General features: G+C 42.6%; 3 protein-coding genes and 2 long non-coding RNA genes across 8 annotated transcripts in view; 2 read left to right on the top strand and 3 right to left on the bottom strand.

Annotated features, from left to right (window-relative positions):
- The window catches only part of LOC310769205, a 126423-nt gene that overhangs the window by 31052 nt on the left and 70881 nt on the right, over positions 1 to 24490 (top strand). The window lies entirely within an intron of this gene.
- Positions 1 to 24490, bottom strand: part of PLAUR (plasminogen activator, urokinase receptor) — an 82764-nt gene that overhangs the window by 26606 nt on the left and 31668 nt on the right. The window lies entirely within an intron of this gene.
- The window catches only part of LOC310768784 (uncharacterized protein), a 48745-nt gene that overhangs the window by 10507 nt on the left and 13748 nt on the right, over positions 1 to 24490 (bottom strand). Inside the window, exons 5-8 of one of the 2 annotated variants that reach the window (XM_083627561.1) lie at positions 22773 to 22928; positions 20104 to 20283; positions 19282 to 19419; positions 16664 to 17599 (exon numbers count right to left, since the gene is read on the bottom strand). The exons of the other annotated variant lie outside the window; for it this stretch is intronic. Coding sequence (XP_083483687.1) covers positions 17391 to 17599; positions 19282 to 19419; positions 20104 to 20283; positions 22773 to 22928 — 683 coding nt within the window. The 3' untranslated portion in view covers positions 16664 to 17390. Of the gene's footprint in view, positions 1 to 16663; positions 17600 to 19281; positions 19420 to 20103; positions 20284 to 22772; positions 22929 to 24490 lie in introns of those variants that run through there. 2 annotated transcript variants of the gene reach the window in all.
- Positions 1 to 24490, bottom strand: part of LOC310768949 (uncharacterized protein) — a 74372-nt gene that overhangs the window by 49544 nt on the left and 338 nt on the right. The window contains exons 1-4 of one of the 3 annotated variants that reach the window (XM_083627925.1): positions 10827 to 11314; positions 6498 to 6619; positions 4728 to 5976; positions 2386 to 4080 (exon numbers count right to left, since the gene is read on the bottom strand). The exons of 1 other annotated variant lie outside the window; for it this stretch is intronic. The gene's annotated coding sequence lies outside the window, so the exon portion shown is untranslated. Of the gene's footprint in view, positions 1 to 2385; positions 4081 to 4727; positions 5977 to 6497; positions 6871 to 10826; positions 11315 to 24490 lie in introns of those variants that run through there. One more of the 3 variants, XM_083627924.1, reaches the window with a different exon arrangement.
- On the top strand, positions 170 to 24488 carry LOC310769157. The gene is made up of 3 exons (XR_014551457.1): positions 170 to 1020; positions 1502 to 1524; positions 24307 to 24488. It is a non-coding gene; the product is annotated as an uncharacterized lncRNA (long non-coding RNA).

Below are 24490 nucleotides of genomic sequence, written 5' to 3'. Positions count from 1 at the left end.
AGGAGCATCTAGTCCAATGTCAGATATTGGATTCCAACTCGCACCAACAACAGTCAGATGTAAACTTACAAAAGAGAACAATGACAACCAAATTATAGGTATTAGCCCCAACCCCAACAAGGTATTGTAGTTAAACAAAACTTAACCTAATACTTTATTTATAAAAATGAAAAAAAAAAGTTTTCTACCTGGGTATTCTTTCTTTTCTTCTCTTCTTCTGTTTTGTGTCTTATCTTACTCTGTGCACTTGTAATTATGCACTTTTTATCTTTTAATGAAGAATATAGAGAATAATAATGGGAAAAACCTACAGCACAGTGTAGGTTTGAAAGTAAAGTTTGAACCAAAAAAATTTATGGGTGGAGGCAGACAGCTCCATGGGAGCACACTTCACAGTTCCTGGTCTGACGGCTTTTACTGCCTTTGCTTAGAGGCAGGATACAGATTCTTGGCTGACAGCTGTCACTCAGAAGAAAGAGCTGAAACATCCCCTCCCCACTTCTCCCTCTTCAGCGGGAGGGGAGCAGATGGCTCAGGTCTTCTTCATTTCCTGCTTCTCCCTGGGTAGGTTTTCCCACAACTTTATAAACACTACATTAGGCTGCTTAGCATTGCCTCTCTACTGAGTGCCAGCATGAAGCAAGTCAAACCACATTCACTTTCCGGGAAAGCTCCTGGGGGACATGACTCCGCCTTCTCTTTACTTGATGCAGCCCAGACCTTCTCCTCGTCGCAGACAGGGCTAAACTGACATCACAGAGAAACTCCTCCCCACCAGCACTCAGAAAACAGACGGAGGACCCTCGCACTGGGGTGGGGCTGCTCGTAAAAGCTTAGTACGCATCGCAAAAGAAAAGCAGATTTCAGCAAAGACACGAACAGCCAGTCCACCTCGGCCGCTGGGTCCCTTCTCCCACAGATAGAGAACCCACATCATAGAGACACTCCTCCCAGCAGCCCCAAAAATGTGACTTAAGCAAGTCATACGACGTTCACTATCTGGGAAACATCCGAAGTAGGGTATGTAGTAGTAGTATGTCCTCTTTTTCCTTGAAATTTCTGTCTGGGTGGATTTTTAAATGTCCAGGTTTCTGTTTGTTACTTTGTTGCTTTGTTTACATTAATCTAAGAAAAAATTCTAGTGTATTAGACTCAGATCTAAGGCACCCAGCTAAGTGAATCACAACAGAGCTGCAGCTTAAACTGGCTACATACTATATCATTCATTTTTCTTGTTGCTGAACTAAAAGGATGCTGGCTCAGCTTCAAGATCTTGAAGAAGGAGTCTGGAAGGGCAAGAGTTAACATCCCTCTGCCCTTAAGGAGAGTCCTTATGTACATGTTAAATGCAGGAATCCTTTGCCCAACATGGGGCTTAAACCCAAGACCCTGAGATTAAGCTTCTCATGCTGTACCACCCCCTTGAACCCTTTTGGTTGCCCCTTTCTGAACTTTTTCCATACACCTTAGGATTCTTTCTTGTTTCTCCGTGCAAATATAGTTGGCACCCACCCAACCACCCAGGTCTGCAACTAGAGGATAGCAACATTAACTGGTACCTGAAATAAGAAAGGTCATCGCCAGAAGTCCTTGCAGCACAACTGTTGCAGCTCTCCATCTCAATGCGACACCCTTCATGGTCTGAAGGTGACAGTTTCCTGATGAGTCGTGGAAGAAAAGGAAAAGCAGTCTATTATCTGAGTGAGTTGGGCTGTTTGGTTATATATATATATCATGCACAAACATGCTAGCTAGAGAATAACAGGAGGGACTATCTGAAATACGAGAGCAGTTCTGGTGAGGACAGGATTACATAAAGAAGCAGGCAGCTGTCCAACAGGGGCGGACCCATATTTTAATATTTTAATAATGAGTGATAGCCAACCAGCTGCGCTGGTGCAAACGAAGGCTGGCCTCTCTTGCTCTCCTCGCCCACTTCTCCCATCCTATCTTCCGCTCCTTTTTCTTTGTCTGATGTTCACTCCATGGCTGAATCACAAAGACAGTCGGGCGAATGTCTAGGGGTTCCCACCCTCCTTTCCCCTTTCTATTTTTCTCAAGCAGAAAGACAAATTCATAGCTTCATAAATCCTCCCCTCTCTCTCTTTTTTCCTTTCCTTCTCCTCCTGCGATGAGGCTACATTTTAATATTTTAATGTTTTAATATTTTAATGTTGTATTTTAATTTTGTTTTAAAGTTGTAATCATTCAACTTGTTTTTATTATTGGTTGTAAGCCGCTCTGAGCCCGGCCTTGGCTGGGGAGGGCGGGGTATAAATAAAAAACTATTATTATTATTATTATTATTATTATTATTATTATTATTATTATATAAAATAAAAAATCTAATGCAAAGCAATTTCCTTCAGCTTCCAGTCTCCAAACCTGCCTGGAGGAGATGCTTTTAGGATTTCCAGTTCCTTCTGCCCATTTTGTCCGTTTTCAGACAAATCTCGCTGTGAACTGTAAGGTGGAGGATGGGGGGAACTGTCAAAAACAGCTTGCTGCTCAAAACCTCCCTTACCTCTCCCTGGCTCAGTGCCCTGTGCTGGGGAACCGCCCACCAGGCCTAAATCCAGCTTTGACAACGGACTTTAGCCAACAGACTATGAAAACAAGACTTGTGAGAGGCGAAACGTTTCTGCCCAGAAAAGTGAAGAAAATGTGCATGCACACAGCTGGTATTTAGATATAACTGTGTTGTCTGAGGATCAATAAACTTTATTAGAATGCTTGGAAGAAGCGGCTCTTTGGGTGCATAGATTCTGGATAGCTCAGCTAGAGTTTGCTGCTGTCAGGGACGGTGGGGCGAGCCCCCCGCGGGGTGCCTTTTTGTCACCCCCTCAGAAATGGCACCCAGGGCAGCCCGTCCTCTTCCTCTGCCACTGCCCTCAGCCTCTCCGGTGGACGATCACAGCATCAGAGAAAGGCAGCACTGCTGTCTCTCCCAGGCTTCCTCCCCCTGGGTCTGCTGCTGTCGCCCATGCGCCAAAGCCCAGCCTCAAAGTCCAGCCCAGACGCAGCTTCCCTCGATGGGAACTATAGGTGGGGGCACAAAAAAATGTGCCTGGGGCAATGGCCCCAACAGCCACCCTTCTGTTACGCCACTGTGTCGAAAGTCTGCAAACAGCAGATCATAGGCACCAACTCCTAGAGGCCGAGGTATATTTGTTGCCCTCCATATTATATTTGAGGGGGCTGTTGGCTCCCAAAGTTGATGGGCTTAAAAGAGAAGACTTATTTACCACCATAAATAGCACGAGCCAAATGCCCTCTGGATAGAAAATGAGTATGATAACCAACTCTGGAAAGCAGCTTGTCAATATGTTTTAGGTTCTTCTTATTTTCCAGAATTGAGTTCTGCTGTGACTTTGAATAAGTGTCAACTAAGGGATTGGCTCTTCTGGATAGAATCCAGAATGGACCTACAACTAATAGGAAACACCCCCTTGGTATCCGGACTTGAGAACAGAGCATTTTAGACCAAACTCTCACTAGTTTCCTTAAGAAATGCCTTTATTGAGCTGCATTTCCAAGTGATATCCACCACACAAACATTATTATTATTATTATTATTATTATTATTATTATTATTATTATTCATTGAATTTATATACCGCCGTATACCCGGAGGTCTCAGGGAGTTTCACAGAAAAGATCAACATAAAAACCACAATATATATAATCAAAATAAAAACAACAACCCAATAATACCCCTCCCCCCCAGAAAGAGCCACATTTTAAAAGGGCATAGGATGTCAATCAGAACAACCAAAGTCCTGGTTAAAAAGGTATGATTCTGCCTGGCGCCTAAGGGTGTTTAAGGAAGGCACCAGGAGAGAGCATTCCATAGTCGGGGAGCCACTGCAGAGAAGGCCCGTTCTTGTGTTGCCACCCTCTGGACCTCTCGAGGAGGAGGCACACAAAGAAGGGCCTTAGAAGATGATCTCAGGATCCCGGTAGGTTCACATGGAAAGAGGCGGTCCTTGAGATATTGGCACAGGTGTTGCAAGTCACTGAAGCAGCTCCCTCACCCTGCATGTCTCTTGGTCCTATGAACACTGTGAGACAGGACCCCACCTCCTGAAACAAGATTCGGGCTCCACTTTTAAGTATGGAGGTCTGGCTGGAAGAAACATGGACCTTATTGGGACAGAGCTTCTCCGAGATCTGGTGTTTAATACTAAGGACTATCAAAAAAACCGGCAGAGAGGAATTGAGAGAGAATTAAGAGCCTCGGACGTGAGGTCTCCAGGCTGATAGTAGATTGACTGATGGACATTTGCTGGGGATCGAAACCGGGAAAGGGGGTGGTGGGGTTTGGGAATCCAAAGGGTGTACAATTATAATCTGTTTTTTATTTTGTTTTGTTATTAGTATGAAAATTGGGGAATTCGTGGAAGGGAATTTGGGTTGACTTTAGAAAAAGGTTTTAAGAATGAGCACTGAGGTACAAATATTGATGTTTATAAGTTAAAATTGGTTTTTCTAAAATGAATTAAACATAAAAAAGTTAAAAATTGGGGATAAGAACTTGTTGAACTAACAACTTGAATTGGAATATAAGAAGGGGAGGTGTGGGGAAGTCAGGGAAATATGTTATTGAAAATATGGATTTGTAAACTTTATGTGTTTTTAATTTTTTTGTTTTTTCTTTTTTGATTTTGTGTATTAATGTGGAAAATTTTAATAAATATTTAATATAAAAAAGAGAGACAGGACCCCACCCCCCAACTTCCCTCTAGGGCCCCTATTGTTCCTTAATGGCCCTAGCTTCGCCAGGTCATTTTACATAGGCTAGTCCAGGAATTCCTCTGCAGCTTCAATTCTCCCTTCATATCCCAAATAATCAACATCCTAGCATTTATTAATTTCTTGGGTTTAGGGTTCCCCCAATCAATAACATTATTATATTGAATATGTAGTTTATGAGTTGTATCCAATCCCAGTCCTATGGAGAGTAGTCCTTTTGAAGTTAATGGGCATGGCTATTAACTTCAGCTATACCAGAAGTAGTGTCTCCACCCCCATTGTTCAGCTTGGACACTGAGGTCCAGCATCGAGGGCCTTCTGGCGGTTCCCTCACTACGAGAAGTGAGGTTACAGGGAACCAGACAGAGGGCCTTCTTGGTAGTGGCGCCTGCCCTGTGGAACACCCTCCCTTCAGATGTGAAGGAAATAAGCAGCTATCTTATCTTTAAAATACATCTGAAGGCAGCCCTGTTTAGGGAAGTTTTTAATGTTTAAGTTTTATTCTGTTCTGCTGAAAGCCACCCTTAGTGGCTAGGGAAACCCAGTCAGATGGGCAGGATAGAAATAATAATATATTATTATTATTATTATTATTATTATTATTATTATTATTATTACTGATTTGAGTGGATCTGCTCTGAGTAGAACCTGGTTGGGTATAGCCCGTCGTATTTTGCCATCATAGCCGAAATCTGTGGGGTCTTGGGAAGCAAACAAATTGCTTGGTTTTGGGAGGGAGAATCAGACCCCAAGGCAGTGGTTATCCAAATAAAATTTTTATTTTATAGATATGAGCCATACATGCTATTGGTTGGGACAGGTCACTGTCTTGGAACCCCAACTCCCCAGCTTCCTTCCTTCCTTCCTTCACCACAACACAGCCCTTCTAAACCCAAATGCATGTTCCAGCAGTTCAGGTGCTCCCAAACCCCCTTCCTCACCCCCATATCCCGAGGATGGTGGTTCCCAGGACTGCCAGGAAAGGGCAAAGTTGAAGGCTGAGCCCTTGGAAACCTGACCCATAATGATCATAAGACAGGTATGGGTTGGTGATGCTCCTCGCACCATAATTGGTTGGGTTCATTATCATGCCATTGCAATTTCTGCTGGAGCAACAAGACTCCAACTTGCTGGTGATATTTATGGGTCCAAAGATTTGGCTCTTTATAGCATCGCAGGCTAGGCGCTGGCAGGTCCTGAAGATCATGGACATTGAGAGGGTTGCTGTTGTGGGAAGGGAAGCGAAGGGAAGAAAGGCAAAAACGTTAGGCATGAGGGCTGTTGCCCCTCTTTTCCCAGCATGCAGTGGGACGCCACTAGGAATTGTGAAGAACATGGAGCCTGAGGGGTAATCCAAACCCATGAGTACTTAGGGGGTAGACCCCCCTACACGTCTGAAAAAGCTGCCTGTTTTGTTTTAGAGTGGCAATTTTGAGGGGGGAAATCTGTTAAATTCTTCCGGGGAGCAAACTCTTAACTGACATAGCGTTTGGTCTTAAGAACTATTTTAATTATTTATTTTAATTGTGTCATGTATCTTATTCTCTTTTATGTCTTTTATCTTCTGTAATGACTCACACACACATAAATCATATTTGAATAGGTTGGGATGTTGAACTGTTAATGGCAAAGCATGCTTCCCAACAAGTCCTGTCTACCCACAACCACCAATAAAGACCAGCAGGGGGCAAAATGTTTTGTAGGCCAGGAGCAGCTGTGGAATAAATTTGCTAGGAAGAACTCACCTACTGAAATGTTGTAAGTGCCACTACAACACCGGTTGTAGCCCCTGCTGCATGTCACAATCCGATGGACGGTATCATCAAGGCCCCAATCAAAGCCTGATTGGAGCTGCTTCCTTCAGCTGCTGCAATAAGAAATCAAAATGAAGAGCAAGGGGCCCGTTGAGCATCACTCACCCCATTAAGCTGCTAAAGTGGGGCTTGGTTGAAATGGTTGGCTCCCCTTTATAGGAGGCTCCCCCATTATTCTGTGTCTTCAGTAATGATTGGGGGGGTGATCTTTCGGTTTGCTTTGCATATGAAAGTGAACCTACTTAATTTGCCCTTTTCAAAGCAGTCAGTACTTTAATTGTACTCAGGGTAACCCACTGAAATGAATGTGGGAGAAGCAACAAGAGGAACAGCCATTTTAGATCTGGTCCTAACCAATGTTGATGACCTGGTTAGTGGGGTAGAAGTGGAAGGATCATTAGGCGCGAGTGATCATGCTCTTCTGAAGTTTACTATACAGCGGAAAGGAGCAGCCAAGCATACTAGGACTCAATTTCTCGACTTTAAGAAAGCCGACTTCATAAAACTTAGGGAAGTGCTGGGTGAGATCCCATGGACAGTAATACTAAAAGGAAAGGGAGTTCATGATGGCTGGGAGTTTGTTAAGAGGGAGATAGTAAAAGCACAACTTCAGGCAATACCAATGAGATGGAAACATGGAAGGTGCCTAAAGAAGCCAGGGTGGCTATCTAAAGAACTTTTAACTGAGTTAAGATTAAAAAAGGATGTGTACAAAAAATGGAAAAGGGGGGAAACCACCAAAGAGGAATTCAAACAAATAGCCAGCACGTGTAGACACAAAGTCAGAAAAGCTAAAGCACAGAATGAACTCAGGCTTGCTAGAGAGGTTAAAAGCAACAAAAAAGGCTTTTATGGGTATGTTCGTAGCAAAAGGAAGAACAAAGAAACAGTGGGGTCACTCAGAGGAGAAGATGGTGAAATGCAAACAGGGGACACAGAAAGGGCTGAACTCCTCAATGCCTTCTTTGCCTCAGTCTTCTCCGATAAAGAAAACAATGCCCGACCTGAAGAATTTGGAGCAAATGATTCAGCAGAGGAAACACAGCCCAGAATAACTAAGGAGATAGTACAAGAATACTTGGCTAGTCTAGATGTATTCAAGTCTCCAGGGCCAGATGAACTGCATCCAAGAGTATTAAAAGAACTGGCAGATGTGATTTCAGAACCACTGGCAGTCATCTTTGAGAATTCCTGGAGAACAGGCGAAGTCCCGGCAGACTGGAGGAGGGCAAATGTTGTCCCTATTTTCAAAAAGGGGAAAAGAGAGGACCCAAATAATTACCGCCCAGTCAGTCTGACATCAATACCAGGGAAGATTCTGGAGCAGATCATTAAGCAAACAGTCTGTGAGCACCTAGAAAGGAATGCTGTGATCACCAATAGTCAGCATGGATTTCTGAAAAATAAGTCATGTCAGACGAACCTGATCTCGTTTTTTGACAGAATTACAAGCCTGGTAGATGAAGGGAACGCAGTGGATGTAGCCTACCTTGATTTCAGCAAGGCATTTGACAAGGTGCCCCATGATATTCTTGTAAAGAAGCTGGTAAAATGCGGTCTTGACTATGCTACCACTCAGTGGATTTGTAACTGGCTGACTGACCGAACCCAAAGGGTGCTCATCAATGGTTCCTCTTCATCCTGGAGAAGAGTGACTAGTGGGGTGCCACAGGGTTCTGTCTTGGGCCCGGTCTTATTCAACATCTTTATCAACGACTTGGATGATGGACTCAAGGGCATCCTGATCAAATTTGCAGATGACACCAAACTGGGAGGGGTGGCTAACACCCCAGAGGACAGGATCACACTTCAAAACGACCTTGACAGATTAGAGAACTGGGCCAAAACAAACAAGATGAATTTTAACAGGGAGAAATGTAAAGTATTGCACTTGGGCAAAAAAAATGAGAGGCACAAATACAAGATGGGTGACACCTGGCTTGAGAGCAGTACATGTGAAAAGGATCTAGGAGTCTTGGTTGACCACAAACTTGACATGAGCCAACAGTGTGACGCGGCAGCTAAAAAAGCCAATGCAATTCTGGGCTGCATCAATAGGAGTATAGCATCTAGATCAAGGGAAGTAATAGTGCCACTGTATTCTGCTCTGGTCAGACCTCACCTGGAGTACTGTGTCCAGTTCTGGGCACCACAGTTCAAGAAGGACACTGACAAACTGGAACGTGTCCAGAGGAGGGCAACCAAAATGGTCAAAGGCCAGGAAACGATGCCTTATGAGGAACGGCTAAGGGAGCTGGGCATGTTTAGCCTGGAGAAGAGGAGGTTAAGGGGTGATATGATAGCCATGTTCAAATATATAAAAGGATGTCACATAGAGGAGGGAGAAAGGTTGTTTTCTGCTGCTCCAGAGAAGCGGACACGGAGCAATGGATCCAAACTACAAGAAAGAAGATTCCACCTAAACATTAGGAAGAACTTCCTGACAGTAAGAGCTGTTCGACGGTGGAATTTGCTGCCAAGGAGTGTGGTGGAGTCTCCTTCTTTGGAGGTCTTTAAGCAGAGGCTTGACAACCATATGTCAGGAGTGCTCTGATGGTGTTTCCTGCTTGGCAGGGGGTTGGACTCGATGGCCCTTGTGGTCTCTTCCAACTCTATGATTCTATGATTCTATGATTCTATGATGTGTATGAGTATAGGTCTATGTGTGAAGAAAGAAGGAACTTCCGCATTTTTCGCTCCATAAGATGCACTTTTTTCCTCCTAAAAAGTAAGGGGGAATGTCTGTGCATCTTATGGAGTGAATTCTTACGGATGGCGGGGCATCCCGCTGCAGTCGCCAGCCAAGGATACTTCCTTCCCTCCTCCGTGGCTTGCTTTGAAGCAGCAAAGCAGGAGAGGAGCTGTTTACACGGGTGTAAGCGGCTCCTGTCTGGTTGGCTGCTTTAAAGCGAGCGGGCTCCTTTCTCTCTCTCCTCCCTAGCTCAGCTCGCTGAAAAGCAGCAAAGCGGGAGAAAGGAGAGGAGCCTCTTACACCTGTGTAAGCAGCTCCTGTCCAGTTTGGCTGCTTTAAAGCAAGTGGGCTCTCTTTCCCTCCTTCCTCCCTGGCTCAGTTCGCTTTAAAGCAGCAAAGCGGGAGAGGAGAAGAGCCACTTACAGAGGGGAAAGCATCGTGTCCTTCCTGCTAATTCCTTCCTAGTCACACTGTGCACAGGCTCCAGCCCACCTGGCTCAGCTTCTGGCAGCTAGGATTGCAACCGACAACTGCCTCCATTGCCTCTTTGTGCTCCGGTGCTGCTGCTGCTGCGTCCAGGGAAGCGTGCTAGGGATGCGCAGGGAGCCGGAAAACAAGCAGGTGGGGGAGAGCGACAGGGGGCTGGCTTGGGCGGGGGGGGGGAGAACTTTGGCCTTCCTTTCCTCCATCCCCTTAAACCCCTCTCCTGCATTGTTAGCTGCCTCCTTCTCCACACACCCCACGAGTGCTCCTTGACCCTTCGGTGTTTTTCCTTCCCTCCCCACTTAAAACGTGGTTACAAAGCATGGATCCGCATGGATCCTCAGGATTTTTGCATTGGGTCACCCCAGATTCACAATCAGATCACATAGCATGTCCATGTCTACAGCCTGCACCAAAAAAATCACGTACCTACTGTTGCCTGGGGTCGCAGTGGCGCAAAAACATGGTTACAAAGCACAGATCCACATGGATTCTCAGGACTTTTGCATTGAGCTACACCAAACTCACCGTCAAATCACATGTCTGTGGCCACAGCATGAACCACAAAAACCATACATCCACTGTTTTGTTCAGAATATTTTTTTTTCTTGTGTTCCTCCTCTAAAAACTAGGTGCATCTTATGGCCAGGTGTGTCTTATGGCGTGAAACCCACACTTTCCCGAATTTTGCAAGGCAGTTCTCCAACTTATTATGTGTGTGAATGTTTGCACATATTAGGAGCCGCCACCCTTGCCTTTCTCCACTTGCCAGACTCTTCACTCACCCCCAACTCACCTCTTCCCTACAGTGCACCCCATGTTCCCACTCCCCTCATGGCTCCCTCCTAACCTTTCCTCATGCTCTCACGGTTAAATTACACCCTAAAGCACACCATCTTATACATTTCTTGCAAAGTGGGGTTACCTTTTCTTTGGCAAATGAGCCCAAGAGTTGGAGAACAGGGCCGCTTGCCTTAGAAATCTCCCAAACTGAATTCTTCAAGCCTCCCTATTGACAACCACCCGCCCCCAACGTGAAACTGTGAGTTCTCACTTAACGGTCAGGTGGCCTATTTAAAAAATACCTGTGTCCTTGAGAGGGGTCTTGGGAGCTCTCCATGTTTCCAAATTTGCATTGCAAAGGTCACCAAAACAGTAGATCTGGTTGAACAGGATGGCAAAGTGTCGGTCACCAGAGTTGATTGGTTTTGTTCCATCCACAAGGTCCTTGCTGGCACAGCCTTTGTGACTCATTATCATAACTTCTTTATCTAAAATGAGGGGGGTGGGAAAAGATGTATATATGCAAACAATAGAACGATGCAGTGGCAGGGTGTTCCAAAGACCTTACCTTGACAATTTTTGCTCTGGGTGTCATTTATACATGATCTGGCAGGGTTAGGGTTGCCATATTTCAAAAACTTAAACAAAAACCTTTTGTGTCCGGGTTTTGTTTCTAGGTTTTTGGCCAAAGTTCTTGATGCCTGAAGATTTCAGCAATTTCGACCCAGACACTGTTTCTGATGGCCGAATGCTGGGAATGTCTGGAAAATTCCGGATGTACGGCAACTCTGTACAGAGGGAGGACTTAAAGATGGCCACCGATCTGTGAGGCAGGGTGAGGCAGCTGCTCTCACCATTTTATAGTTTTATTGTCCTTTTATTGTTTTATTTTATTGTTTTATTGTTTTATTTTATTGTTTTACTGCCCTATTTTATCATTTCATGGTTTTACTTCCTTGTTATCTCGGATGCTTTCCTACTGAGCTAGGAGGGCGACACGGCAAAGGAGCTCAGCAAATTGGTCTCAATTACTTGCCTACCTTGGAAGTAGTCTCGCGGAGAACCCTGCTGCAACACCCGACGGAGTTAGTGAACCGAGGTGAGATTTTTACCAACTTGGCCTTTACAAGATAAATAATGGTGACGACCAGGAGTGGCTGTGGAGCACCGGGCTTTTGTCGGAGTGATCTAAGACCCCTCTCTAAAAGAGCTACCCTAAAGGGAGCACAAACAAAAAGCACTCGGCCCTTTAAGAACAGGAGTAAAGTCAAGCCGAGTGAGAATCAGCAGGAAACTGAAACCTCTCCCTCCTGCACTGAAGGGCCGGCTGTGCAGAGAGAGGATTGTGTAGAAGAATGCCACAACAAAGGGCCAATAAAGCCCAAAGTAAATCCAAACATAATTGGTACAGTCACCGAAGTACTCCCAAAACAGAGACTTAAATCCCAAGCTTTTCCTGAACCATCCCAAGTCCGAGAAGTGGAAGAACTAATGTTAAAACAAATTGCAGAGATGTCTTCGGGAAACCCTAAAACATCAAGAGACTCCTGCTTCCAACTTGAGACAAATGAGGATGAGGATTTATCAGTTATCAAATGGCTTGTGCTTTTAACTGAGGATATTGAAAATATAAAATCTCATCTGGCCACCTGTACAAAAATCCTCACTATAATGATGGTCATTTGCAAAGCTCTCTGTAGGGAACCCAGCGGGGTGACTGTAGAATTGGAAAGTAATAACAACTCCCTTCCTACCACCTGCAAAAACAGATCATCAAGGTGTTAGGATATTTCCGTTCCACCTTAAAAGGGAGCAGGCTATGTGAGTCACAGAGTCTGCGCATTTCCTGTTCACAGGATGTTTATGTTTTCTGTTGCTTTCGTTTTCTCACTTGGTGCCTGAACACGCAAGCAGGCAGTCATGTTTTTCTTTGTTCTGACCAACGCTGAATAAACTTGTAAATATGCTCTCCTGCTGTGCATCTTTTGCTGTGTGAATTCTGCTGATAGAGCGTGCATCAGCCCAGGAATGTGGCAATCTATTTCTGGAGCTCGTGTCGCTATTTGCTGATACTGCGTGTCTACGGGAGATCGGTGGACGTCCGGAGTCGACGTGGAGGCAGTGATGGCCTTTGTCTCCCTGGCAGTATCCCAACACAAGGAAGGCCAAGAGATCTTGTAGGGCTACTGCCTTGAAAAGGAGGCCCATAAGGGTAAAAAAGAGCAGAAATGTTAAAAATTTTAAGGCAGTGCGTTACAAAAAAATGGATTTTAAAAAGCTCTTTAATCTTCTCAAGAGTATCCCAAAAACCGAGACCAGTGGGAACACTGAGAAACTTCTAACCAGGAAATCTTCTAAGTAAGAACGTTCTATAAACCCTTGCCCTGACGCTGCGATGGATTGCTTGGAACCCTTAACACCTACCCCAACACCTAACTCCAAGCAAGACATTTTGATCCAAGATCCATGGTCTTACATTCTATCTGTAGATGAAACCAATCCCTCTAAGAAGAGAAATTTGACAAATCTAACAAATAAAAACTGGAAACTGGTGCTGTACCGAAACAAACTCGTTTTATCAAATTATCCTAAACCCCCAGGACTCCCGTCATAAGAAGAGTGTAAAGTCCATCTATTGAACCTTTTAAAGATCTATATGCCGGGTATCCTTAATAACCCTACTGATTTGGCCCAAGTGGAATATCTATACTGCAAAGCTAAACGTAACAGGATTCAGCATGTAATTTTAAAACAGAAGGCGGACATAATTTGTCTTCAAGAGACACACATTGCAAAAAAACATTAAAAAGTTTTAATTAATAAAAAATTAGGTTTGGACTTCATCTTGGCGGATAAAGCAAAAAAGAGAGGAGTAATTTTTTTACATTAACCCTGCACTAGAATCCAAATTGATTCAAAAAGATGAAAAAGGGAGGATTTTAATAATACAAATAAAAATTCAGGGAGACAAGGTGATTCTGGTAGGAATTTATGCACCCAATGAGAAAAAAGCAGTCTTTTTAAAAAATTTGGAAACAGAATTACTTGAATTTACAGATCAAAAGATGATCTTAATGGGAGATTTAAATGGAGTTCCATCATTAGAAAAAGATAGATCAGCTAGGAAAAAAGAGACGAAAGAAGGCAGATTACCAAAGACCTTTTTTGATTTGGCTCAAAATTTGAATTTGATAGATATATGGAGAATAAGACATTTGTTTGACAAAGAGTTCACTTATTACAGTCATGTTCATGACAGCAGTTCAATAATAGACTAACTATGGATATCCAAAGAGTTGGAACCTCAAGTTTAAATAAATGAGATTAATCCCAGGACATTTTCAGATCATAATTCCTTGACAATGGAAATAAAAAAAGAAAGCCAAATTTCATTTAGATGGAGACTGAATGAAGATTTACTAGATGATCAAAATTTTTTGGAAAAAGCCAAAAAGAGCTTGGGTAATTATTTTGAAATAAACATTCAAGGACAGACAAAATTGCAGACGGTCTGGGACGCAAGTAAGGCAGTGGTGAGAGGACTGTTTATACAACAAAATTCATTCAAAAAGAAATTGAAAGAAAAAAAGAAAAAATAGATTTTAGAGGAAATTGCTGATAAGGAGAAACAATTGTCAAAGAAAGTAAATAAAGAGTCAGTCAAGCAGGCAATTAGAATATTAGAAACTCAATATTCTATGATAGTCAATGAGGAAACTAGCTGGAAAATAAAAAGAATGAAACAAAAATATTTTGAGCATGCCAATAAATCAGGAAAACTGCTAGTGTGGCAGTTGAAGAAAAGTGAACAAAGGAACTCTATAAATAAAATTAACATAAATGGAAAGATCACAGATAAGACGAAGGAAATAAGAGCAGCATTTGTAAAATATTTTTCAGATTTGTATAGGGAAGTGAAGGAGAAAATTTTTAAAATAGAGGAATATATTAAAAGTAGTAATTTACCAAAAATAAAAAGGAACAAATGACTATCTTAAATACTCAAATAACAGTTCAAGAAGTGCTAGAGGCAATAAAGTGGACAAAAAATGGCAAGTCTCCTGGTCCAGATGGATTAACAGCAAAGTATTATAAAAAAAATTAAGTGAACAACTGGTAAACCCATTGAAAAATGTTATGAATGGGATTTTAAATACAGGTGAAATCCCAGAAACATGGAAAGAGGCTTATATCATAGTAATTCTAAAACAAGGCTCAGATTTGCTGCAAATTAGGAATTATAGGCCTATCTCATTTATTATTATTATTTTGGCCTATCACATTGTTAAACAATGATTATAAATTATTTGCAAACATTTTAGCTAACAGAATGAAAAAACATATTAAATGGGTATATACATCAAGATAGGCAGGATTCCTTCCAGGTAGGCAAATGAAGAAGAATATAAGAAACATTTTGAATGTAATAGAATACCTGGAGGTTATTAGAATACCTGGAGGTTAAAAATGAAAAGAAAGCAGCAATGATGTTTATAGATGCTGAAAAAGCCTTTGACAACGTCTCTTGGAATTTAATGATAAAGTTACTTGAAGAAATTAATTGTGGATCTAAATTTTTAAAAGGAATACAAGCAATATATTCAGAACAAAAAGCTAAATTAATTGTAAACCAGGTGATAATAGATGATTGCAAGATACAAAAAGGAACTAGACAGGCTGTCCATTATCACCGCTTTTGTTCATTCTGGTCCTGGAAGTACTTGCCAGAAATATAAGAGCCAGGAAAAGTGAGTTTAAATTGAAAGCATATGCTGATGATTTGGTGATTACAGTAGAAGATCCAAAAAACTCTCTCCCTAGAGTTATAGAAAAGATTCAGAAATTTGGGGAAGTGGCAGGATTTAAATTAAATAGGAATAAAACTAAGTCATTGGTTAAAAATTTGAAGGAAGAAGAAAAAAAAGAGTTGGAGCAAAGTATTGAGATAGAAGTCCATAAAAAGGTACAATATTTAGGGATATGGCTAACAACAAGAAATATAAATATCTACAAAGACAATTATGAAAAAGTGTGGTTTGAGATAAAAAGGAATTTAGAAATATGGAGTAGAATGAACCTTTCCCTGCTAGGAAAAATAGCAGCGGTAAAAATGAATGTTTTGCCAAAAATGCTATTTCTTTTCCAGACAGTCCCAGTAATGGTGAAAGATGATTGCCTCAAAAGATGGCAGAACTAAATTTCTAAGTTTATTTGGGGGGGGGGCAGGAGGCCAAGGATAAAGCATAAGATGCTTACAGACACAAAAGAAAGAGGCGGTTTCCCCCTCCCAGACCTTAAATTGTATTATGAGGCTGCATGTTTGGTATGGATTAGTGACTGGATAAAACTGGAAAAGGAAGAAGCACTGGACTTAAAAGGTCACAATAATAGATTTGGATCGCATGCATACTTATGGTATGGGAAAGGAAAAGTACATAAGGGATTTTATAATCATGTAATCAGGAAATCATTAATGAGGGTATGGGAGAGATATAAAGACTTAATAGAACAAAAGACACCTTGGTGGCTCTCACCAATTGAAGCTTGGTTGCTCAAGCCATTGGGCTCACATATAGTGATTTATTAAAAGACCAAGAAGGAAAATGGAGATTGAAAGAGTATGAGGAAATAAAAGAACATTTTCAGAGTTGGTTACATTACAGGCAATTACATGAGATATGTAAAGAAGACAAGAAAAACCCGGATTTAGTTATGCCACTTCTAAATTTCAAAAGGAAGTCATAGAAGAGAAAGTGAAGTTGCTGAAGGGTGCATATAGTATTCTCCTAGAATGGGAAACAAAAGATGAGAAGGTGAAATCGGTCATGATCAAATGGGCACAAGATATAGGACATAATATACAATTTGAGGATTGGGAAAAAATGTGGAAAACAGATTTAAAATTTACAGACTGTTCTCTTTTGAAAGAAATTACATGAAAATAGATGGTATATAACACCAGTACAGATTGCAAGAATGTACAAAACCGGGTCAAACGTAGGCTGGAAGTGTAAAGAAAAAGAAGGGACTTTTTACCATATGTGGTGGAAATGTAGAAAAAAATTTAAAAATTGGGAAATGATAAATAATGAGTTGAAGAAAATGTTTAAATTCACATTTGTAAAAAAAACCAGAAGCATTTTTGTTAGGGATGGTAGGAAAAGACCTGCCAAGGAAAATAAAGAATTTATTTATGTATGCTACAACGGCAGCAAGAGTCCTGATAGCACAAGGATGGATGAATGAGGAAACCCTGACAAAAGAACAGTGGCAAGAGAAATTGATGAATTATGCAGAACTGGCGAAACTGACATACAAATTGCGAGGCAAGGACAACTGTGACTTCAAAGAAGGATGGGAACTTTTTACAAACTACTTAAAAAGACAACAAAATGAAATGGACTCCTTGGCAGGTTTTGAATAAACATACACAAATTTATTGATTGTTAACATAATAGACAGATAATGTTAGGATTTATATAATTTTACAATATGCAAAGAATAACATGTATTGAGAAATCAGAGAGAGGAACTGAGGGAAGTCTCGGGGGAGGGCTCTTTGGGGAGGGGGGAGGGGGAGGGGGAGAAAAAAGGGGGGAAATAATGAAGATGATATGTTTTGATAATTTGTTATGTTGAAATTCTTAATAAAAATTATTTTTTTAAAAAAGAGACTGGTCACTGCCATGGAGCCCTAACTCCCCTCCTTCCTTCCTGCTCCACAACACAGCCCTTCCAAACCCAAGTGCAGGTTCCAGCAATTCAGGTGCTCCCAAAGCCCCTTTCTCAGCTCCATATCCCAAGGACAGTGGCTCCTAATGCTGCCAGGAGAGGGCGGGCCCTTGGAAACCTGACCCATACTGATCTTAAGACAGGTTTGGTGTGCTCCTCACACCATCATTGGTTGGGTGGATTATCTTGAATGAAAAGCCATCATCCTTCCAATTGCATTTGCTGCCGGAGCAGCATGGCCCTGACTCACTGGTGATATTTATAGGGCCAAAGGATTGGCTCTTTATAACATCGCAGGATGAGCGCTGGCAGGTCCTGAGAATCATCGGCACGGAGCTGGATCCTGTTGTGGAAGAGAAGGGAGGACAAGAAAGACACAACATGTTAGGTATGGGGGGATGTTGGCCCACTTCTCCCAGCATGCATTGAGACGCCACAGGGAATTGTGAAGAACTTGGAGCCTGAGGGGAAACCCATACTTAGGGGTGAAAAAGTAGCCTGTTTTGCCTTATAGCGGTGATTTGGAGGTGAAAGGTTTGTGTGCGTAGGTTTATTTAATTATTCAGGGGGGGAAATTCTGACATCACAGGTGGTTGGACTAGATGACCCTTGGTGTCCCTTCCAACTCAACAATTTTATGTTCTCTGATTCTATAATGTTTGGCTTCAAGAAGTATTTTAATTATTTATTTTAGCTGTGTAATATATTTTATTCTGTTTTTTTATCTGCTTTATGTCTTTTATCTTGTGCAATGGCTTTGGCCATACACATAAATTATATTCATATTGGTACATGTAAAGGAATACACTTGTGTCAAGGGGCCTCAGTCACCTCTGAACCTGGTGAGATGCATTTATTTCATTTAGAAACAGCTTGTCGCATCCCATTTTTCAATGTGCCCAAATTCCCAAACAGCTTGCTACTGATATTATTATTATTATTATTATTATTATTATTATTATTATTACTACTACTATTATTAACAGATGGCATTATTAAGATGTCACATAACCAAAAGGCCCCCTGCAATCAATCGATCACCCTAAAGAGGGAATAAATCAGCAGACAATTGCTAAAATAGGGAGAGAGTCACAGTGAAGCTGTAAAACAGGCTTCACCAACTTGGGCTGTCCATATGTCATGGACTCCAAATCCCATCAGCCCCAGCCAACTTCTAGAGGGCAAAGGCTGCTGTAAAGAAAGCAGTCTTCAAGTAATACATGGGCAGCAGTGTTTAAAATTAGCCAGGCACATTTTTCACCTGCTATCGCCACCTGCGACCAAGTGCCAGGATGACACCTAACATCTCCAACATCTGGAGGTACCAGCCTGGGGATCACTGGATCTTTACTGTTTTCACGCACTAATACCACATCCTGTAGAATTCTATCTATTATATTTTGATCTGCACAATCAGAATGAACTTCAGGAACCAAGATGCTTTTTCAGTGCAGCCTGAGCAGGAGCAGTGAACAACATTATAGCTAATTGTTGACACTTGTCTTCATTTCCCCCACCCCACTGCCCTGCTCACGGTTGTGAAAAATATTCTTACGTTGTGTATAACGTAATATATATGTGGACTTTCCCTGGATCAAGAGACTTTTCTTCCCTGAGAACTTAAAGTTCTTAACCTTGCTCTAAATGGTCATCTGAACTAGCCAGATGTTTAACCAAGAATCAATCACAGTCAGTCCATCATTTGGAAAACAAGACTTTAGAGCTGTCTTTAGGGCTGACAGATAGACATTCTGTTTTGGCAACTGTAACCTTGGTTTAAGAAGCCATTTGGCACCTAGATTATATATCTGAGTTTCTAACACTGGTGGGCAGATGAAATCGTTTTGACCTTGTTCCATAGCCAAGTCACTATCTTCACCAACCAGCACTTCCTTGAATTAAATCACAAACACACCCTTTAAATAATGTATTTAGAAGGGAGCAGGGCACAATATGGTAAAATTAGAGAAGGTCAGAAGTGGAGCAATTTAAGGCTGTGGAAGAAATTCCCTAGGGCGAACTCACCTCCTCCATCTAGTGCAATAGTAATGTTCATGCTGCCTTGGTAACACTGGTCGTAGTCTTTGCCGCATTCCATAGTCTCCTTGATGCTTCCACTGGCGCCCCAACCAAAGCCCGAGTAGCACTGGTTGGAGCCTGTTACTGGAGTAAGACATCAAAATGAAGAGCAAGGGGTCTGTAGTGGGTCTGGATCAAAAAAGGTCACTCCCCTTTGCAGGAGTCTCCCCCTTTTTTCTGTCTCTTAAACAATGATAGGGGGGAATATTTCGGTTTACTTTGCATATCAAACCCACTGAAATGAATCAGCATGTGTTTATGTGCATGCATTAAGTGAGGTATTATCCTTCAAAATTTTGTGAGGCAGTTCCCCAATTTATAGGTATGTGCGATTTTTGCACATATTAGGAGCTGATGCCCCTGTTTTCTCTACTTGCCAAACCCGCCAGACCCTTTGCCAAACCCCACACCTGATCAGGTCCTTTACCCCCCACTCACCCCTCGCCTATCCCCTCAGCTCATACAACCTCTGCAGTGCACCCTATATTCCCACTACCCTCACAGCTCCCTCCAAATCTTTCCCCATGCTCTCACCGCTAAATTACACCCTAAAGCACACAGTCTTTTCTCATTTCTTGAGAAGCGGGGTTACCTTTTCTATAGCACGTGAGCCCAAGAGTTGAGGAACAGGGCCACTTGCCTTAGAAATATTCAAAATTGAATTCTTCAAGCCTCCCTATTGACAACCACCCTCCCAACAAGTGAAACTGTGAGTTCTCACTTTCCTCTCAGGTGGCATTCAACACCCCCCCCCCCAAAAAAAAATACCTCCGTCCTCGATAGGGGTGTTGGGAACTTCCCTCGTTTTCACATTGCAAAGGTCACCAAAACAGTAGCTCTGGTTGAACTGGATGGCAAAGTGTCGGTCACCAGAGTTGATTGGTTTTGTTCCATCCACAAGGTCCTTGCTGGCACAGCCTTTGTGACTCATTATCAAAACTTCTTTATCTAAAATGAGGGGGATAGGAAGAGATGTATATATACAAACAATAGATTGATGCAGTGGCAGGGTGTTCCAAAGAACTTACCTTGACAATTTTTGCTCTGGGAGTCATATATACATGATTTGGCGGGGTTAGGGTTGCCATATTTCAAAAACTTAAAACCTGGACAAAAAAGGTTTTTGTTTGTTTCTAGGCCAAAGTTGTTGATACCTGAACATTTCAGCAATTTCGGCCCAAACACTGTTTCCGATGGCCGAATCCTGGGAATGTCTGGAAAATTCTGGACATACGGCAACTGTGTACAGGGGGATAGGGCTGCTAAAGCCTCCTGCTTTTTTCCCTCTGGTTCATGTCTACCTTAGTGCCATGGGTGGGGGTGATTTTGTTCATGTGAGTGGCCCTAGAAAGTGCTGACAGTTCTTCCCACTTCCCACTTCTTCCTGTTTCTTCGTCACACATTTCCTGGCAGCTGTTTTACCTCAGAAGCCTTATATAGCTGGCTTCCCATAGGACGGTAGCCTGCATTCTAGCCATGCAAAATCCAGAGCTTTTCTACACCCTCATATCTCCAAATCCTCCACTGAGGCAAGTAAGATGCATATTGTATTTTTAGCATGCAGTCCAGCCTGGCAAAAGATCACAAGGAAGGACCGGAGCCAGAATGGCATTTGCCCAGTCGTGGAAAGAAGATGCGATACCAACTTGGGAAGAGTGGCTGCAAGTAAGTTCATTAGTAGGTTTAACTTAAATCAGCAGTTAAAAATGTCCTTTTCTTTCATTTGTGCGACAAGGAGATAAAAGGTTTCTGCTTTCATATCTGAAATAGCCATAGTTCTCTGCAATGTCAATACCCAGGGAACTGTGGTTTGTTCTAATAAACTAGGACAATGTATTCAACCAGTGTGGCCTGGCACCCTGAGGTGCCTTAAATGTTCGTCAGGGATGCCGCAGGCAACACTGGAATCTGACCGTCTTTCTTTCCTCCCCTCTCTCCTCTGATGCCCTCTTGCGTCTCTGCCTCCCAAAGGTTTGCACATCTGTTTGTTGCAACAGCTCTCGCTAAAAGCTCCCCCGGTGAATGGCGCCATTGTTGGGCTGGCCAGAGGGTGCTAGTTGCCAGGAACTGAGGTGGCCTCAGAGTAAGCAAGCAAGTGGGTGGGGTAGCCCAGCTGGCCAATCCACCAGCCCTTGCTGTTGGGAATGGACAGACTAGTGGGAGGCCAGACAGCCAGGCGCCACGCTGGCCTTTCTTGTGCTTGCTGTGTGCAAAGCCTGCCTGGGAGCTGAGTGCCCATTGCTGTCACTGCTACCTCCCAAGGTAAGGTGCTGGCCTACGTTCAACTTTGGCCAGTCTCTGTTGGGCCACTAAGGCTGGGGATATCCTCTTCCCAGGCCCCTGTGGGGCAGTGTGAGGAGGAACCTCTCTTTGGAGCGAGAGGGAGCAACTCAGAGACCAGCGGCTGCCAGGAGGACTGCCAAGGAAAGGAGAGAGGAGAGGAGGCTGAGGGAATACTCCTCATGGAGGGTGTTCACTAAAAGGGTGAGAAACTGCTACCTCTGCAAACAAGGGGTGACATAACTGGATCCTGAGCCCCACAGTTAATTGGCTCTGCATAGGCAAGTTGCAGGAAGAATGTACAGTGGTACCTCTAGATACAAACTTAATTCGTTCCAGAGGTCCATTCTTAACCTGAAACTGTTCTTAACTAGAGACGTGCTTTCGCTCATGGGGCCTCTTGCTGCCGCTGCGCCGCCGGCACATGATTTCCGTTCTCATCCTGGGGCAAAGTTCTCAACTCGAGGTAACTCTTCCAGGTTAGTGGAGTTTGTAACCTGAAGCGTTTGTAACCTGAGGCATTTGTACCTCGAGGTACCACTGTACTTGTTCAACAGGGAGCCGTGGACTCAAAAAGGTTTAAAACCTCTGAACTAGGATATCAAACTGAAAGAGCAAAACAAGATTTATAAACTTTCAGAAGGTTGCTGTTGTAACACTACTTTGGTGGCAGGAATCTATGCCCCTCCAGATTTCATAGAATTATAGATATGGATGGGACCACAAGTGTCATCTAGCCCAATGCCAGATGTTGGATTTCACTCACATCAGCCCCAGCCAGCGTGACCAATGGTTAGGGGTGGTAGGAGTTGAGATCCAACCAAATCTGGAGGGATGAGAGATCCCTTGTCTCTGCACTAAGCTATGGCTTAGTGTTACATCTGAACTGGGTCTGTGTCAGCTCTCAGAAACAGCTAGGAATTCTTTTTATTAAAAATTAAAGAAATGGAGGGCAGGGGTTTGGACAAAGATCTGCAAATATAAAATAAAATGAATCAAAACATATTTTAAATACCTCAATTCTGAATGCATGCAAAAAATCATTTCAGGCCCCAGGTAATCCCACTGGGAATTTTATGGGTTGTAAGCAATTCCATGCTTTCCTCTCTCAAAAATCATTCAGCCACACAGGATCCATCTGACAAAGCAGCGCTTACCTATAGAGAATATAAGTTGTGCATCTGTGCAAACGTTCTGAGCACTGGAGCAGTTGATAATACCGCTTACTGGGGAGGCACTTGATGTTTTGTTGCCATTGTTTGGAGTCATAAGATGGACGGTGTTGGAGCTATGACACTTCAAGGCAGAAATTCCTGAAAAGAAATGTGGGGAGAAAGGTTAGGAGATCCTGGTGAAATTATTAGCAATGTCTTTCTGCCTTGTAATCATCAGGAACTAGAAATTGGTTTCCCCCTTTTGAAGTGAAAACAGAAATTCTTAGGAGGCAGAAATTTGTGTCAAATGCCTGTTCTGAACCGCAGGCCCAAAAGAGGGACCTGAGTGAGTGGTTTGATGCATAGATACCAAAGAAGGATGTCAAAAATGCTATAATGACCAGTCCTAGGGCTTTATTAAATCATAGAGGTGGATGGGACGACGAGGGGCATCTAGTCCAATGCCAATTGTTGGATTTCAACTCACACTAACACCAGTCAGATGTAAACTTACAAAACAGAACAATGACAACTAAATCATAGTCATTACCCGCCCCCCAGGCAGCCTATTCCTCTTTTAAAGCCATCCAGGTGGGTGGCCATCCCTGTCTCCTGTGGGAGGGAGTTCCATAGTTTAACTTTGCACTGTGTGAAGAAGATCTTTCTTTGAGCTGCCCTGAATCTGCCAACTTTCAGTCCACAATATCTAGTGTTTTGAGAGGGAGAGAGAGAAATGTTTCTCTAACCACTTTCTTCAGGCCACGCATAATTCTTGAGCATCTATCATGTGAACTCTTTCCCCTACTTTCTCTAAACTAAAACATCCCTAATGCTGCAAACTTTCCTCATAGACAAGTCATTCCATCCCCTCAAACAGCCCCTTTCTGAAACATTTCCATTTACCTTGGAATTCCTTCTTGTTTCTCTGTGCAAATCTATTTTTTTTTATAATATTAAAGTTTAGGAATTTATATAAAACAGAATAAACAGAACAATAAAAACAAAAACAATAAAAATACATACAATCCAAAAAAGAAAGAACACACATACAAAACAGGTATAGCTTCCATCCCTTATATTCATAAAACTTACTTTCCCGACCTCCTCATACCTCCCCTTTCTGTATTCCATTCTCTAATTAAGTCAATTCAGCAAATCCTTTCCCTAATTTCTATATACTTTTTAACCTTTCTTTTCTTAATCACATAATCATTACAGCTTTTAACTCCTTAATTTCTGAATCAACATCGTTCTAGCCTTCAATAATTTTGCAATGTTTCTTAAGATAGTCCTTAAATTTCTTCCAATCTTCTTCCGCCGTCTCTTTTCCCTGGTCTCGGATCCTGCCGGTCATTTCTGCCAGTCCCATATAGTCTATCACTTTCATCTGCCATTCTTCCAAGGTGGGTAGATCTTGTGTCTTCCAATACTTTGCGATGAGTATTCTTGCTGCTGTTGTAGCATACATAAAAAATGTTCTGTCCTTCTTTGGCAGTTTCTCTGTGCAAATCTAGTTGGCGCCCACCCAGCCACCCAGGTCTGCAACTAGAGGACATCCCAATAGCAATAACTGGTACCTGAAATAAGAAAGGTCATCGCCAGCAGTCCTTGCAGCACAACTGTTGCAGCTCTCCATCTCAACGCGACACCTTCCATGGTCTGAAGCCGAGAGGCCCTCTGAGCCAAAGAACCAATTTCCTGATGAGTCGTGGAGGAAAAGC

This window comes from Podarcis filfolensis (genome assembly GCF_964270895.1).
Source record: "Podarcis filfolensis genome assembly, chromosome: 8".
NCBI classification, from domain to species: domain Eukaryota; kingdom Metazoa; phylum Chordata; class Lepidosauria; order Squamata; family Lacertidae; genus Podarcis; species Podarcis filfolensis.
Note: the sequence above shows the minus strand (reverse complement) of the source record. Positions and strands in the feature narration are given on the sequence as shown.